Source organism: Scardinius erythrophthalmus (genome assembly GCF_964197995.2).
Source record: "Scardinius erythrophthalmus genome assembly, chromosome: 14".
NCBI classification, from domain to species: Eukaryota; Metazoa; Chordata; class Actinopteri; order Cypriniformes; family Leuciscidae; genus Scardinius; species Scardinius erythrophthalmus.
The window spans coordinates 20931995-20949276 of record NC_138234.1 but is presented as its reverse complement, the minus strand read 5'-3'; the positions used below and the strand labels follow the sequence as shown (position 1 = coordinate 20949276).

Here is a 17282-nt window from a genome sequence, read left to right as displayed (position 1 = left end):
GCGGATCAGGCTGTGCAGGCGACCAGGGCGGATCAGGCTGTGCAGGCGACTAGGGCGGATCAGGCTGTGCAGGCGACCAGGGCGGATCAGGCTGTGCAGGCGACTAGGGCGGATCAGGCTGTGCAGGCGACCAGGGCGGATCAGGCTGTGCAGGCGACCAGAGCGGAGCAGGCAGTGCAGGCGACCAGAGCGGAGCAGGCAGTGCAGGCGACCAGGGCGGAGACGACCCTTCAGCTGGCCAGGGAGGAGATGACCCTTCAGGCGGCCAGGGAGGAGACGATCCTTCAGGCGGCCAGGGAGGCGACCATGGCACAGTAACAGACACCGGCTCAGGAACAGGAACAGACACCGGCTCAGGAACAGGAAAAGACACCGTGTCGGTGGCCATCTCTGCTGAGGGCTCAAGCGACGTGACGGTGGTCATCTCGTCTGGAGACACTGGCTCGGCGGAGACCATCTTGTCCTGGGACACTGGTTCGGCGGCGGCCATCTTGTACAGAGACACTGGCTCGGCGGCGGCCATCTTGTACGGACACACTGGCTCGGCAACGGCCATCTTGTACGGAGACTCTGGCTTGGCGGCGGCCATCTTGTATGGAGACACTGGCTCGGAGGCGGCCATCTTGTACGGAGACACTGGCTCGGAGGCGGCCATCTTGTATGAAGACACTGGCTCGGCGGTGGCCATCTTGTCAAGAGACACAGGCGTGGAGTCGGCCATCTTGTCCGAAGACACAGGCATGGAGTCGGCCATCTTGTCCGAAGACACAGGCGTGGAATCGGCCATCTTGTCCGAAGACACAGGCATGGAGTCGGCCATCTTGTCTGAAGACAAAGGCGCGGGAAGAGGAAGAGGAACAGATTCAGGCTCAGTATCAGGATCAGATTCAGGCTCGGCGGGACGAGACTCTTGACGGGCAGACGTAATGTGAAGCTCAGTCTCTGGATCGGCTGACGTGACGTGAAGCTCAGTCTCTGGATCGGCAGAAGTGACGTGAAGCTCAGTCTCTGGATCGGCAGAAGTGACGTGAAGCTCAGTCTCTGGATCGGCAGAAGTGACGTGAAGCTCAGTCTCTGGATCGGCAGAAGTGACGTGAAGCTCAGTCTCTGGATCGGCAGAGGTGACGTGAAGATCTGGCTCTGGCTCGGCAGGACTGACGTGAAGCTCTGGCTCTGGCTCGGCAGGACTGACGTGAAGCTCTGGCTCTGCAGGACTGACGTGAACAGTCTCTGGATCGGCAGGCAGGAAGTGAAGCGTCTCTGAGCTTGACGGGACCAGCGGCGGCGAGGGCTTTGAGCTGGGTAGGACCAGCGGCAAAGAGGACTCTGAGCTGGTTAGGACCAGCGATGAAGAGGGCTTTGAGCTGGACAGGACCAGCGATGAAGAGGGCTCTGAACTGGACGGAACCAGCGGTGAAGAGGGCTTTGAGCTGGGCAGGACCAGCGGCGAAGAGGGCTCTGAGCTGGACGGAACCAGCGATGAAGAGGGCTCTGTGCTGGACGGGACCAGCAGTGAAGGCTCTGTGCTGGACGGGACCAGCGGTGAAGAAGGCTCTGTGCTGGACGAGACCAGCAATGAAGTCTCTAGCTTGGCGGGCATGTCGCTTGCTGTCTCAGGCGCGGCGGGCATGACGCTCTCAGTCTTAGGGGCGGCGGGCATGACGCATTCTGCCTTGGCTCCGGCAGATTTGGCGTGAAGTGCGGGCTCGGCTGGACTGGCGTGAATTGCAGGCTCGGCTGGACTGGCGTGAAGTGCAGGCTCGGCTGGACTGGCGTGAAGTGCAGGCGGTGACATGGCGTGCCACGGAAGGAAGCTCTCCAGACATCTGGAGAGTGCCTCTCTCCAATCCAGACCGGAGAGATCGGGGAGCTCCCTCGGGTCGACCTCCTTAGCCCACAGCCGGTAACACAACTTAATTGCCTCGTCACCCAGAGAGCAAGAGGCAGTTAGAGGAACAAAGAGGAACAAACCCCCAGGTGTACTGGAACAGATCGAGGCTATCCAGGGCCAAGGCCGCGATCTGTCCAGCGAACTCCCGGCTCATGCTGGGAAGATCAGGCGAGATCCGTACTGCTGGATTCCTGGAGGTCATAGCTGCTGGATCTGGGTGTGGCGAAGTCTTCTGTAACGACCTGCTCCGAGACACAAAGGTTTAGATCCAAACGCAGCTTTATTGTATGGGGCAATCCAGAGGAGTAATCCAATGTACAGGCAAGAGTCATACACAGACAGGCAGTCAAAACAAACAAACAAACAAACAAACAAATAAACAAACAAACAAACAAAACAGGCAGGGACCAGAGGCAAGAGAGTAATCCAGGGAACAGGGCAAGATATCCAAAACCAAGAGACAAGAAAACCAGGAGAATGCTCAGAAATGCAGTGTAACACTTAAAGGGTAACTAAACCCTAAACCAACTTTTTTTAGTTAATGATCTGTAAGAATGGGGCTTTATTAGTGCTGTTCATTGATTCGAGTAACTTTTTTGACATTTGGGTATAAAGTGTTTTAATTTTACAATATATGGTGTAAAAACGTCTGAGTGCTGCCCTCTTAAGGTTGAATGGTGGCTACTGCAGTTAAATTTTCCTATTGGATGTTGCGGTGGCAAGTGACGTAAGCGGTGGCAGGTGACGTAAGCAGGTTCCAGCTCACCACGGCCCTCGTACGAGCTCACCACGCCCTTGGTACGAGCTAGCGTAGATTTATCTGAATTGTATAGTGGGCAGGAGGGTACTTAGGTGTAGTGTTGCTGGTTGCAACAGGACTGCTGGACTGCATAGCTTTCCAGCAGACTTGGAAATTAGGCGCCAGTGTTTGCATGCACTTGGCCTGGAAGACCGTGAGTGTGAAACCTGCATTTCACGTGGGATTGCTTCTCCAACGCAATAGAGGTAGAAATGGGCTTCTCCACACAGCTCGCACTGAAAAGCGACGCAGTGCCAAACGCTGCTCCTCGATCCTGCATGGACTCCACCACCGCAGTGGCGTCTTGATGTGAGTGATCATATATATATAATCACAGTTTATGGTTAGGCTAAAGTTAATCCTCTGGGGTCGACAAATGCGTTGGCGCATTTTTCTGGATTTTTTCACATAGCGGCAAAATATGAAAATGCCTAGAGAGCGCGCGCTATTGACATCAACTCGATAAAACTCATCAGATGCATGAACTTTACGTCGTCTTGCGACCCTGTGAGCAAACTCTCCATTTTAGAGAGTCTGACAGCAGGTCTCAGGTGCAAGCCCCCCCGCTCACGGTTTGTCCCCTCTATCTCCGCTGGGGTCTGCCCACTTTTCTAGCATTTTTCAAATATTGCCAGTGGGTGGAGTCAGGCTCTGACCAGGGGTTTAGTTACCCTTTAAACAAGACTTCGCGGTGAGTGAATGAATGAACATGCTATAAATAGACTGAGACAAACAGGATGATGAGACACAGGTGAATGCAATCAGTGAATGAGGTACAGGTGAATGTGATCAGTGATAAGTGATGATGAGTCCAGGAAATGTAGTTTGTGAGTGATAATAGTCTTATGTGGAGTGCCCTCTGGTGGCTCTCAAGGGCACTCCAGCTGGTGACCGTTACACTCATATAATGACCTTGTCCTCTGCATTTGCTCCATTGCAGGAGTGTGATCGTGGTTATTACAGGGAGAGAAGTGGACCGCATAAGGGACGGTGTGTACCTTGCAACTGCAATGGCTTGTCCTATGACTGCGAACCACATACTGGTAGATGTCTGGTATGATTTCATCTTTTATTTAATACTTTTTTTTTTTTTTTACTTTTAAAACCCCTCATTGAACCCCTATTTTTGTAAAGTCAACCCTTACATGTTAAGATCAACAAGGTCAGCTTTTATGATTAATGCATTTCCACTTTATAGTTGTGTACTCAATGCATCATTTGCCTTGTCACATTGTGGTCCTGTCATATTGAATTCAATTGATGCTGTTTTTTTTTTTTTTTTTTTTTTGCAGAACTGCCAGTTCAATACAGCGGGCGACCACTGCGAGCGTTGTATGGAGGGTTACTATGGCAGCGCCTCTCTGAGAACCTGTCGTATGTGTCCGTGCCCCTTAACACACCCATCAAACAGGTGTAATGTCATAGAATCATAAAAATACATACCTGAAAGCTTGCTTTGTTCATATAATTTTATTGATTGTTTAAAATGTTTTCATTATTATTTATCGTTTTTTGTATTGCTTATTTTAAAATGATTTAATTTTTTTTTAAATTTAAGTTTATTCATTTGTTTGAGCAGTTTTGCGATTGGATGTCTCCAGGTTGGAGATGAGTTTGAATGTTTGTGCAAACCTGGTTACTCTGGGGTTCGATGTGAAAGGTGTGTATTGTTTTTAAAATGTGTAAAAAATTGTGCAGGAATTTTTTTGAAGAGATAGTTTCTCATTTACTTCATATTTTAGGTGTGCGCTTGGATATTACGGCAGCCCTTTAGTAGTAAGCGGTAACTGTCAGCCATGTGACTGTGACCATGGTTATGTATGTGACCCGCAAACAGGCGGTAAGCAGGCTCTCATGATTTACATATTAATAATAATAATAATAATAATATAAAAGTTTAGGCTGTTTGAATAAAAAAATAAATCAAATAATATTTTAAAAAGTAATATTGTTTTTTGTGTTTTTAAAACCCAAAAAATTACATTCATATTATAGTGAAAACATTTGTTTTCTTATAGATTGTTATGGGGCTGATGACCCACACACTGGCGACTGCTACGGTTTGCACTCAAAATCCTCAAAAATTTCTTACAAATTACTTAAAAATAATTGTAATAATATTCTGGGCCTATAGGCCTACATGGAGCTTCTTTACAATTTTTATATTCCAGTGATCATGTGATATTTATTCATATGCAGATGTGACAATGCATGACTGAGATGTGGATTGACTAGGACTGACTAACTCCAGGTTTTTCCTGTTAGAGTGCGATATCTGTGTCATTAAGTTAATGGATGATCTTGAAGCGATGGATGATGAGTTCTGCACACTGAACAATCAACTTGAGTCATTTAGTCGGAATGTTACTTCATACACGAGGCTGGACAAACTTGAAGATGCCATTGCTGGTACAAAGGTCCCTACAACAATTTCCTACAACAGCACTTTGGAATGCTAATGTATTTTCACACATCGGTTTTTGAAACCCATTTCCCTTTCTTTAGGTTTTGGTCCACAAGTACACTAAATCTGTCTTCGCATTGCAACTACAGATTTTGGAGCTTGAATCTGATCTTGAAAGTGTCAAAGATGACCTAACTGTACTCAATGACAAGGTACTGTTACAGCTACTTTGTTTATGGTGGGTTATCTTTATGACGTCCATCCAACCAATTACAACTTGTGTTTGTTTCTACAGGCAATTGAGATGTCCTGTACTGCAGTTCAGTTGCTAAAGACTTTGGACAAAACCTATCAAAGGGGGGACAACCTACGATCTGAGAGCGTGAACCTCTTACGAAAGATACAAGGTGAACCCACTAGATCCAGCTGAGCTTTTCATAGCCAATTTCTTTTTTAAGATGTCTTCTTCCAACTTGCTGGAAGGTCACCAGTTGCACTTTTACTTCTTGACCCACGTAGAGTTCTTGGACGAGTTGAAGCGATCAAACCACACGGGTGGGAACACAGAGGAGGCCATCAGGATGTTAAAAGAAGCCCGATGGATGTTGGAGAAGATGCGAAGACAGAGCTGCAGGGTTCAGAGAGAGCTGGCTAACCAGGAGCTCAGAAAAGCACTAACACGTGGGTCAATTGCTTACGAATTACACCAGTTAGGACAGGAGTGTCCACTCCTGCTCCTGGTGGGCCAACGTTCCTGCAGAGTTTAGCTCCAACTCGCCTAGATTTTTTTGGTAATAAGGAAGAAATTAATTAGCTGGTTCATGTGTGTTTAATTGGGGTTGGTGTTAAACTCTGCAGGACAGTTGTCCTCTAGGAGTAGGAATGGACACCCCTGATTAGGACTGTGCTTTAGTAGTGATATCAAGTAGTGATAAATCTCTTTTTTGGGTCCGAAAGCATGCTTGTTTCTCTCACAGTACTCAACCTCATCTTGAATGACCTGATGATTCCTCTAAATGGCTCCTTGGCTGTAGCTGATGGTATTGGACAGAATCTCATGGATTGGATGGAAGATCTTCAAGATATACAAGAGGCTCTTATAGACGCAGAGCTTGATGTGTTCAAGTCCAATAGTGTGAATAAACTCAACGAGGAACAGCTGAAAAATGTTTTGGTAACTAATAATAGGTGGCGAATGTCCTTAATAATGTAAAACAGTGACTTTGAGAACCACTGTAAGATAAGATCTGCATTTGTTCACATGTCATTAAACACTTCCATCGATTGTTTGTTTGACAGAAGCAGTTGAAAATGCTGAGGAAAAATCAAGGAAATATCCTAGCCAATGTGAACATGACCAGAAGGACACTAAAAGAGACAAAGGATCTTCATGAGATGATGGATGACCTAAAAGAGGTGACAAATAATGAAATTCTTTTGTGAAACATTCACCAGTTTGGATACTTACGTCTTGTTCTCTCCCAGGAAATGGCTCATATTACAGCTTTGATTGACGGAGCAAAAACCGATCTAGATGCAAAACTCGAGCTACTCTCCAACGCAACTGCTAAGCAGGGAATTGTGATACGGGCTGAGGAGCACGCCAAGGAACTTATGAAGCTGGCTATGGACTTTCAAATGTACATCATGAGTCCTCCAAACATACCGAAACCTTATTTTTGTTTCTAATAAAGTTTTAATGATTACATTAAACCTCGTAGGGTCATAGTGAGCATCACCAACTCAACCGCTGTTCAGAAAGCAATCGAAGCCATCAGAGCATTCACAGACATCACTAATGCCATAAAGGAGGCGGAAGCTGCCGCCAAACGTGCCAAAGAAGCGGCTGACCAGGCTTTCGAAGTATGTCAGACAATAAATAAAAAAATTAGGATATTTTTTCTAAATAAACTAAAAGTAAAAGTGACCATTAGATCATGGTAAATGTAATGAGTATGAACAATACATTAACAATACTAAAAATATCGTCCTATAATAACCGATATTATACAGATATATTTTGCATTCTTGGTTGCGCTCCACTTATAACCGTCATAAAAGGACAGGAATCTTTCATTGTTCTAGAATCAAACATTGTTCTATTCATTTCATTCCCCAGGATGTGCGAGGACAAGATCTACAAAATAAAGCCAAGGATCTGAAAAATGATGCAAATACTCTTCTGGTGAAATCCAAGGAAGCGGAGATACAGCTAGAAGGTAGCCATTTTCACCTTTTAATGCATCTACAATAAACCATAAAATAGCATCCAGCAATAATATCTGTAGCGACAATGACCATCTGGTCATTTAGAGGTGTTTGTAGGGCTATCTGACGCATGGTTCCAAACAAATACACTTCCAGTCCAGTACTGCATTTATCTTCTTTATTTGTCTCAGTTCTGATGATCAAACACATTGCAATCACCAGTTAGCATGTCCTTACATGATCCTGACACGGTCAAAAATTGTTTACTTTCCCATTACACCTAACATCTCTTGCTCTCTGATTACCTATATACCCTAAACCCATACTCCACCCAGTGTTCTCCAGTGGAACTACAACAGACATTTAAATAGAGCATAATGGCTCTTACAATATCAACCAAACAAGATCAACTTTTAAGAATAACTCAGTCTTAAGCATATGATTTAATGTTTTTTTTCGTGGACATGTTGTGATGTGTAGTAACAAAACTTTCATCTACAGATGTCACACAGAAATGTGAAGCTTACAAGAACCTGATCCAACAGGCCAAAAACAAACAGAACGAGCTGAGGCAAGTCATGCGAGATGCGTTGGAGAAGATGAACAACATCAAAAGAGGTCAGAAGCTCCATTTTGCTCAATCATTTTTCCTCAATAAATATTGTAATGGTCTTGTCAGATGAACACTTTGGTGTTTTTCTTTGAACACATTTTTTTTTTTTAGACGATATTGGCGATCTCATCATCCAAGCCAAGGAAGGTGCTTCGGATGTGAACGCAACAGCAAGTGATGCAATAACCAGAATGCAGAACATCAGCGAAGAACTGAACAAAATTAACATTTCCCCTCAAGATTCAAACCTGGACGACTTACTCGATGGTGTCAACAAAACATGTGAGTCTTCTCAGCTCTTCTTTCCTTGAGTTGATCTAATGAACATTATTCGGTACTATTCAGTTCAAAGATATCTAAATAGAAAGCCTGAGCGTTTACGTTACTTTAATTCTGAGGAGCATCACTGAATTATCTTCTTTACAGTAACACAACTGGATCAGTCTTTCCCTTCACTAATTGACAAACTGCACGAAGTGGAGAACCAAAGAGAGCAGATGTCTGGTTCAGCCAACATATCCAGCAGTATCCAGAGAATCAAAGACTTGATCGAACTGGCCAGAGACGCGGCCAACAGAGTGAGTGCTCATGGGAGAAGAGATGTTTCTCCAGCCGCCTCCAGATGTTTATCCTCTTGCTTTTCTCTCCTATGTTTCTAGATCAGGGGGCCGATCTTGTTCTCCGGTGATGCTCACATCGAACTTCGACCTCCTAAAGACCTGGAAGACTTCCGAGCCTTCACGGTTCTTAATCTTACGCTGCACCAACCAAAACCTCGAGGCGACGGAAGGCGTAGACGCCAGCTGGAAGATGACCAGTTTGTTCTTTACCTTGGAAATAAACATGTGAGAAGACCTTTCGTTATTTAATACATTAGGGATGCACGATATATCGGTACCGATATTAACATTAGATATTTCATGCTCATTTATTTATTATTTGCTAAATTTATTTTTACCTTTTAAAATTGTTTTTAGTGGGGTTTTTTTAATTAAGAGAAAATAATATACATTTTATTTAATATCGGCCAATTGTTGGTCATAACATGAAAAAAAAAATCGGCTTATCAATATCAGCCAGAATTGTAATAATGGCGCATTTTATATTGATATTCAAGGGCATCTTTCTATTTGTTACTCTCCGGACCAATAGACAGTCAAGGATTTCATTGGCCTGGTTGTGAGGAATAGTGTCCTATTTTGTGTCTACAAACTGGGCGGCTATATTCATGAGATAGAGACCAGCGAAATTACCAAGTCCAGCAGTACCAGCGCCTTTATGGATAGGGTGGATTTCCGCAGGTAAACATCATTCATCACTGTAGAGCTTTGCAAATTGCGTACATTTGCATTTCTGAAAACCATTTTGTCCATCTTTTAATTTCCTTTGTTCCCAAATCAGAATTTATCAAGACGCACAGGTCATATACACACAGACTTTCACATCAACTAAACCCAAAGAACTGCCGGCCATGATTAATCGGCCTAAATCCAGGAATGGATTGCTCGATCTGGATCCCAATGAGGTCGTTTTATACGTGGGCGGATACCCAAGCAATTTTACGGTAAATAAGTCAGCTAAACTGTTAAAAATGGACTAATGACTCTCCTCAGAGATTTTGAGTACACATGCTCATGCAGTTTGAAATCTGCAACATTTCTATTCAGTTTTTTTTTCCCTATATTTTTGTCAAACTATCCAAAAATAACAATTAAATAAAGCATTTTGCTTTCAGCCGCCTGCAGAGCTTAGGTACCCAGGATTCAAGGGCTGTATTGAGTTTTCTACTCTAAATGATCATATCCTCAGCTTGTACAACTTTCAACATGCTGCCAACATCACACAAAACGACTACTGTCGAAGGTACGTTATGATTTTAAGATGATCTTAAGCGTCAGAAGTTGTTTCTTTTTTTGCTTCAAAGATTTTTTTTTATATTTCCGTCACTAGGGGAAAGGTCAGCACATTGGGGCATTATTTTGATGGCACAGGCTACGGAAAGGTTGATATATCAAGCTCGAACTCTTTTATTAAGTTCTTTGTTCTGAGTCATCAAATGGATGTTGTGCTTTTTCACATGGGAGACGAGGTAAAGAAATTGTTACTTCCAAATCATAAAAACGTAGCATTTTAAATCCAGATATGAAAAATGATTTAATATCACAAGATTTTAATAAAATTCTGGTGTTTTTTGTTTGTTTACAGAACTCTTACTTCTTTGTTACATTGGATGGAGGCTATATTGTTTTGCGAGGAGAAAACAATGGCACAATAATTTCTGAAAAGTCCAAAGTAAAAGTATTTCCCAAAGTAAGTTTTCCTGTAACCTCTTAATTTATTATTATATTATATTATATTATATTATATTATATTATATTATATTATATTATATTATATTATATTATATTATATTATATTAATTATATTATATTCCTCCCTTTAGACAAACTTCATCCAGATCAGACTGACTATGAATGATAAAAGACCAATAACAATAGTTGTCAGAGATTACATCAACATTTTTTTGGGAAACGTCAGAGGGCTCTTCAAAGAGGCCTACATTGGGGGTGTTCCAACTGCAGTCCGGGAAAAGTATTTATATTCTCTTTTGTTTATGTTTATTGGTACATTTCTTCAGTTTTTTTGTCTTTATGGTTATTGGATAGGGACCAGGAAATATGTTAAATGAAAGTTAAATCTTGCGAAAAAATGTCAAGAGTATTGGTCATATAAGAAATAATATTTTTGATTTAAAGGAAATTGACCCCTGAACGGGAGCAGCTGTGAGAAATTAAGCACATTTAATTTCCAAATGTCCTAAAAGAGGCTCAATTTTCTTGCAATATTCACCTAGCCAAATATTAATTTTTACATCATTTTTCTCCCTCCAGATATAATATTGTTCTTCCATCACTTAGAGGGTGTGTCAATAACGTCCAGGTAGATGTCACTTCTAGTTTTACAGAGGAAGTTGGAATTGTCCAAGGTTGTCCAAATCCTTTACTGGTAAGAGTTTTTGTGGATAAGTAGTGATTGGAGAAACAAAGCTTTTCGAAACTTTGAATCAACTGAACAAATTGCTTCACAAAATAAACGCCATGGTGACAGAGATCATCGTACCCCTAGCGGCATAACATTAAAGTTCAATACATTTCGAAACAGTTATGACGTAACAAAGCCTCGTTTACTGACTTTGGCAGTTTGGTACATGCTCCGAATCACTGGTTTGAAACAACTGAGTCGCAAAGGTTTAAAAGCTTCACAAAGCAGTGTTTCCATCACTACTTGACGGTGTATGTGCATCAGGAGAAGATTCATCTGAACGGTTTCTGGTTGGTTGTTTTCAGGGTTCCCGAGAGGCTACTTTGGAATTTGGAAGTTCTTTGTCGGCGTTACCCACTTATAAAGAGACAGACTCTGAGACAATGCTTTCAATTGGATTTAAGACATCCCAGCAAAATATTCCAGTCTTAGTACAGACCGGTGGAATGGTTAGTTCATCAATAACGTTTTTTTCCATATTAAGGGTTGCGAGTTGGCTGTATGTTTTTTGATGGTTCTAATTTCAACATTCATTTTTGTTGTTCTTTATACATTTATATTTTATTTAAAGGGATAGTTCACCCAAAAATGAAAATTCTGTCATCATTTACTCTCCCTCAAGTTGTTCCAAACCTGTATGACTTTCTTTCTTCTGCTGAACACAAAAGAAGATATTTTGAAGAAAGTCGGTAACCAAACGACTGATGGACCACATTGACTTCCATAGTAGGAAAAAAAAATACTATGTAAGTCAATGGGGACCAGCAACTGTTTAATTACCAACCTTCTTTAAAATATCTTCTTTTGTGTTTAGTAGAAGAAAGGAAATCATACAGGTTTGGAACAACTTGAGGGAGAGTAAATGATGACAGAATTTTCATTTTTGGGTGAACTATCCCTTTAACTATATATATACTTTTATATAATACATTTTATATAATTATTTACAATATAACTATAAATTTAATTTATTTAATTTAATATTAATTTAAACTTAAATTAAATAATGAAGAGATCTACTGATGTTTTCCTTTGGTCTGCAGAATAATGACATTTTGCTGTCTCTGAAAGACGGCTTTGTCGAAATGAGTGATCGTAAGGAAAAATTAACATCCAGAAACAAATGCGAAGTTGGAAAATGGCACTACATAACAGCCTACAGAAGCAGTGGGGGGTGAGAAAAAAATATCTTGGTAAACTTACTTGCAGAGATGCTTTTCAATACTTCATGTTGAACATTTCCCGTCAGGATGCAGCTAAACGTTGACAACACAGACATTGGAGATCCACCTTCGTCATCCACGTTCGATGAACTCGAAGAAAAATTTATTTTGGGGGATGGTTTATTTGAAGGCTGTTTGAGGAACTTGTATTTACGGAGGTTTGATTTTACGATTTACTCTTATTGCGTTATCATGACATATACTGTAACAGAAATAAGCCACTCATAATGTCCTTATGATCCAGTCCACAGAGCGGCTACATTCCAGCCGACTTGAGCAGATTCAATCAGACTGGAACTGTATCTTTGGGATTCTGTAAAGCAGAGCGCCCCCCTCTGGACACCATTAAGAAGCGTAGTAGTGTGTTTAAACTCCCAGTTTTGGTAAGGGGAGTGACATTTTCCCAAACACGCTTGAAGAACTTGACCAATCACAACACATTGGTCCAGCTGACCAATCACAGTGCTCTTTTCAGAAGGAGGGGCTTCATAGAGACATGAACTAAACAGAGCGTTACTGACAGACTTAGAAGAAAGGTGCAGTGTAAAATATGTGAAATTAGTGTTTTTTTTTAACATTAAAGCATGAAAAACTATTCTAGTGGACCCCAGAGACAAAATCAAGGCATAACAGGTACCCTTAAAAACACCTTTACTCCTGAAGAAATGATTAGTGCCAGAGACATTTTAAGGAACGGAGCCGGTCCACTTAAATAAGAGGACTCAAAATGGCATCCGTGAGACAAAATTACATTTTTGATAGAGGTTTTGCTTGTTTGATTGCCTTTTTAGCTACACAAATACATATATTTCAGCATAAAGCAGGATCCCCTTATGGTGGCTGCCATGTTGAGATCACATGACTAGTTGAACTGCACTGACTTTAGCAATGTAACACACTGACTTTAGCACCCCCCATTATCAAACACTTTCGGTTGCAAAAAAAGTCATTATGGGCTTGCCTACCAATAGGCTATTTGAAAAAATATGGCAGTGAAAACTGAAAAGTTGTTGTATAAGGCGGCCTCCACACCACTAGGTGTCAGTATTGAGTTAATAGACTGTTAACAGAAAAATATAGCGCACCTTTAAACATTTTGCACTGAGATCATTATACAAATACACATTTTACGTGGCAATACAAATGTGACATTTAAGGTCATTTGTCAGTCTATGTTTTGTTGTTTTTAAAAGGGAAGCTTTAAACAAGGCTGCAGAAACACAAAATCTGTCAAACACTCCTACCAACTTAGATCCAACAGCCAAATGCAGTTTAAAATGGATCCGGAGGAGCTCAATAATTGGTAAATTACATTAATTACATATTAATATTTCATTTTGTAGCATTTTTACGAGATCTTTCTTGTCTTACAGGCCCCATTTCTCCCTAGATATCTGCACCACATCATCTGAAGGACTTTTACTCCATATCTCAGGGACAAATGGTGTTCCTCTTGTGATTCTGTATTTGGATGATGGAAAAGTCAAACTCTATGTTGGGGCAGATAAAGTGATTTCCTCTCAGGAGATCAGAGATGGCAACTGGCACAATGTATGTAGCAAAATGGCAAAATGTTGCATTTTCATAACTGCGAAATCTTTAGTTTTAGTTCATGTTGTGTGTGTACAGATCAAGTTCAGAGTGAAGAAACACAACTTTCGTTTAGCTGTGGATGGTGTTCAAACACCCGATGGACAGCAGTTGAAAGGATTCACACATGATATGCAGTCTCCTGTCTATGTGGGAAACGGACATCTTCAGACGCTTCACAAAACATATGTACGAATGTGCAACTTCCTTATTTCAGCATGTAGCTCAACCGCAAGTCTTGTGTTCTTGCCAAAAGGCATCACACTGTTTTTTTTTTCACAGGGAGAAGTCCCTCAGAAGAGTATAGTCGGATGCATCCGTGACCTCCGGGTTTCCAAGGTTCTCTTTGCGGATCCAGCTGTCAATCATGGGGTCATGCCCTGTTTTAAAGGAGTGACTGAAAAGGGGGCGTATTTTGCTGGAAATGGCGCACATTTAGTCTTAGGTTTGGCCCTTCATGTTGATACAAATGTGTATTGTGACAGAAAAATATGTTCAAGAAATTAAATAAATGTTTTTGTTTTGGCAGAAAAGTACCTTATCTCTGGTTCTACGTATGACTTGGCTTTTGAAATTCGACCCAGGAACCTCACCGGCCTTGTTTTCCACAAAAGCGATAACCATGGACGGACACTCACTCTTTTTCTCAAGAGAGGAAAGGTGAATGAAAATATAATTTACAAGTATTTAAAAAAAAACATTGTATTTTGGCTGTATTATTGATAAAAACAGGATTTGGAAGGAAGATAAGACTAAAAAGTATGTGGAATGCTAATGCTTAGCATGCATAGATAATGTACTTGCATGTTTTTGTGCTTCTGTGCTGGTTACAAACCTAAATATAAAGTAAAAATGTATTATCGTAATCTTAAACACATTGGTTTGTGGCGCATATAGTTTTAATTTTTACTGCACTTATAGTTTACAGTCTTATAGTTTTTTTCCTATAGCGGCTAATGAATCAGAAGTCTCACACATTCTATACGCTAAGTTTGCTAATGCTAACTTTCACGTTGAAAAATACTGTGGGCATTTCTTGCTAACAATCACTAAGATTCTCATCAAAATGTTGCCGTAGAAGAAGAAAGTGGGTCTCCTTCACTAAGCGTGTGTACGCAAAAAAATATTGCGAAATCTGCATACGAACATTTTCACAAAGCATCATGATTTGTCAATAACTTTAATACTAAAATCTTAATTTACGTAAAATTACAGTATATTTATATGCGCATGCTGGGAATTAGGCTGAATTTTTTGTGAGAACTTCTCCTGTGTGTATTAAAAATACGAATTATTCACACAATTATTAGTGAATGAGCCCCAGGGTGTGTTAATGACCGCTAGCTCCCCTTGTGGACACTTTAGAATTCAAGAGTGTCTAAAGATTTTGTAGTTTGCATTTGTGTTAATGTACTGGCATAACGTACGTTTTGGGCCTGCTTCTGGACTTTAACGCTATAATTACGTTAAATATAACATATAGTATGCCATCTGTGTGGAATTATGCTTCAATAGGTGGTGTTGAAAGCAAACGACGGAAAGCACCACTATGGCACCGCATTGACCCCAACACGACCCCTCTGTGGTGCGTTTCACCATGTGGCAGGTACTACTTTACTGCTTTTTTTTTCTTTATCAAGGTAGATTATAAAAGACCATTTTAACAGGAAACATAAGTGAGGTTTCATTCATTTAAATGACGTATCCCACAGTGTCCTTACGGCGGAAAACTATCGAGCTGAGAGTAGATGAAGCAACATCACGAGTCAGACTGCATTCTGTATCACGTACTAGAGAGCAAGAAACGATCTACATCGGTGGAGTTTCAGGTAAAGCCCGCATTCATGTAGCAAAAATGTCTCTTCTTGCATGAAAGGCCTTTCAATGCATAGTAATTTACAGTTCTGTCTCTTGTTAATGCAGAGAACGTGAGAGGAGTGGAGATGCGGACGTCGTATGTGGGGTGTTTGCGGAACGTAAGGCTTAATAAAAATCCTGTCTCATTTGAGGATGTGAGTGTATTCGGCCCTATAAACACTGGCGAGTGCCCGGCGGAATAATGGAAGGATGAATCACAACACAAACACTGAATAAAAAAAATAAAAAATGTATTGTTTCGGGAATTGGATTGGAAATTGACCTTAAAAATAGACTTGCTACACAAATATACAAAATGCAGGGGTTGTTTTGAGTGCCTTTATTGAAAAGACTTGCTAGCAGATTTCCTCAACTATGAAAATTGTAAGAATCAATGTATATGACGGTTAAAAATTTAAAAAAAGTGTATGGAAATAAAAATATATTTAAAATTACTTGGTTGACTGTGCTTGCTCTTGCCATCCGGGTGGATTCTTCTTGTGTAAATAAATGTATTTACACAGCTGGTAGGTCTTCTGTTCGATGCACGACACCAAGTAGTTCAGGGCAGAAAGACTGAGATGTCTGCCTGCACTTTCATCATTTATTCATAACGTGCATCCACGATCTTCCACATTCAGCCCATTCAGAAAGCTTTCTTCCTCGTTTCTTTTTGTCTCTTTCGCTTTCTGTCTTATGTTTGCACGTGAGTGCGGTGAATATGGAATTATTGTTGGCTGTCTGTGAAGGTGTATTTCATTGGCTGAAACTAATGAACAGATATTTGATATTTCGTTAGTTTCACACTAAAAAGTAATATCTAGACGACAATTTCATATTAAAATGTTTTTTTGCGATAAATTCTCCTGTGTGTATAAATAGCCTACGAATTATTCACACAATTATTAGTGAATGAGACCCAGGGTGTGCTAATGACCGCTAGCGCCCCTTGTGGACACTTTAGAATTCAAGAGTGTTTGTAAGTTGTAATTTCATGCATACTGAGTTTTTTACACTGTTAAAGAGTTGGATTCCCATGCTAAACATGGACAAAGTTTCAAAAATTAAATTGTACGTTTGAAGGAGTATTTCTGTTCCAAAAATGCTCCTTCCTGTTTGTCACAAGTTTCGGAAAGTTTTTTTCGAGTATGGGCATGTGTGACGTCAGATGTAGCGGAATTTCCTTATACGGGTCCTAAGGGCACTTCTCCGGAAGGACGCGGGCGCGCGCAACCGTAGACCAGAGCGAGAAAGCGAAAGCAGTACGCCAATCAAAGCGCTATGCTCGGCTTTAGGGAAGTCAGTGTCACCAAAGAAGTGGGTTTTTGGTTGCCAGGGCAAGACAACCCTGCACAGATTCCCAAAGAACCCAGCGTTAAGGGACCAGTGGATGGAGTTTGTTTTTTCAGAGCATCAACGGAGGTTGTGCAAGACTGTTTGTTCCCTGCATTTCGACGATGCTTGTTTTATAAACAAAGCCCAGATCGACGGATTTGCAGATCGTCTAACGTTAATGCTTAAAGGGTTTTCGGAGGATTTTCTGGCCAGAGGCTAAAGACTACAGCCAGTAGATGGCGTTGTTCCGCATGTTTACAACCCGCCCATACAGGGTGGGATCTCACTCACAGAATGTACACAGTGTCAGCCGTCTTTCT

At 41.3% G+C, this 17282-nt stretch overlaps 1 protein-coding gene across 1 annotated transcript; it reads left to right on the top strand.

The window, feature by feature from the left end:
- Positions 1-1793: 1793 nt before the first annotated feature.
- lama3 (laminin, alpha 3) lies at positions 1794-16082 on the top strand (the record flags this gene model as incomplete). The annotated part of the gene is made up of 34 exons (XM_081384822.1): positions 1794-1879; positions 1934-2108; positions 3631-3744; positions 3983-4101; positions 4270-4350; positions 4433-4530; positions 4956-5107; positions 5196-5306; positions 5390-5501; positions 5614-5775; positions 6072-6268; positions 6394-6510; positions 6580-6734; positions 6816-6957; positions 7214-7313; positions 7783-7920; positions 8027-8197; positions 8342-8493; positions 8580-8599; positions 9317-9479; positions 9651-9778; positions 10807-10921; positions 11263-11406; positions 12001-12131; positions 12207-12338; positions 12425-12563; positions 13374-13483; positions 13554-13731; positions 13810-13959; positions 14053-14215; positions 14300-14430; positions 15286-15376; positions 15483-15599; positions 15694-16082. The coding sequence occupies 34 exons, from the start codon at positions 1794-1796 to the stop codon at positions 15828-15830; spliced, it is 4431 nt and encodes a 1476-aa protein (XP_081240948.1). The 3' UTR covers positions 15831-16082.
- Between the last annotated feature and the right edge of the window lie 1200 nt (positions 16083-17282).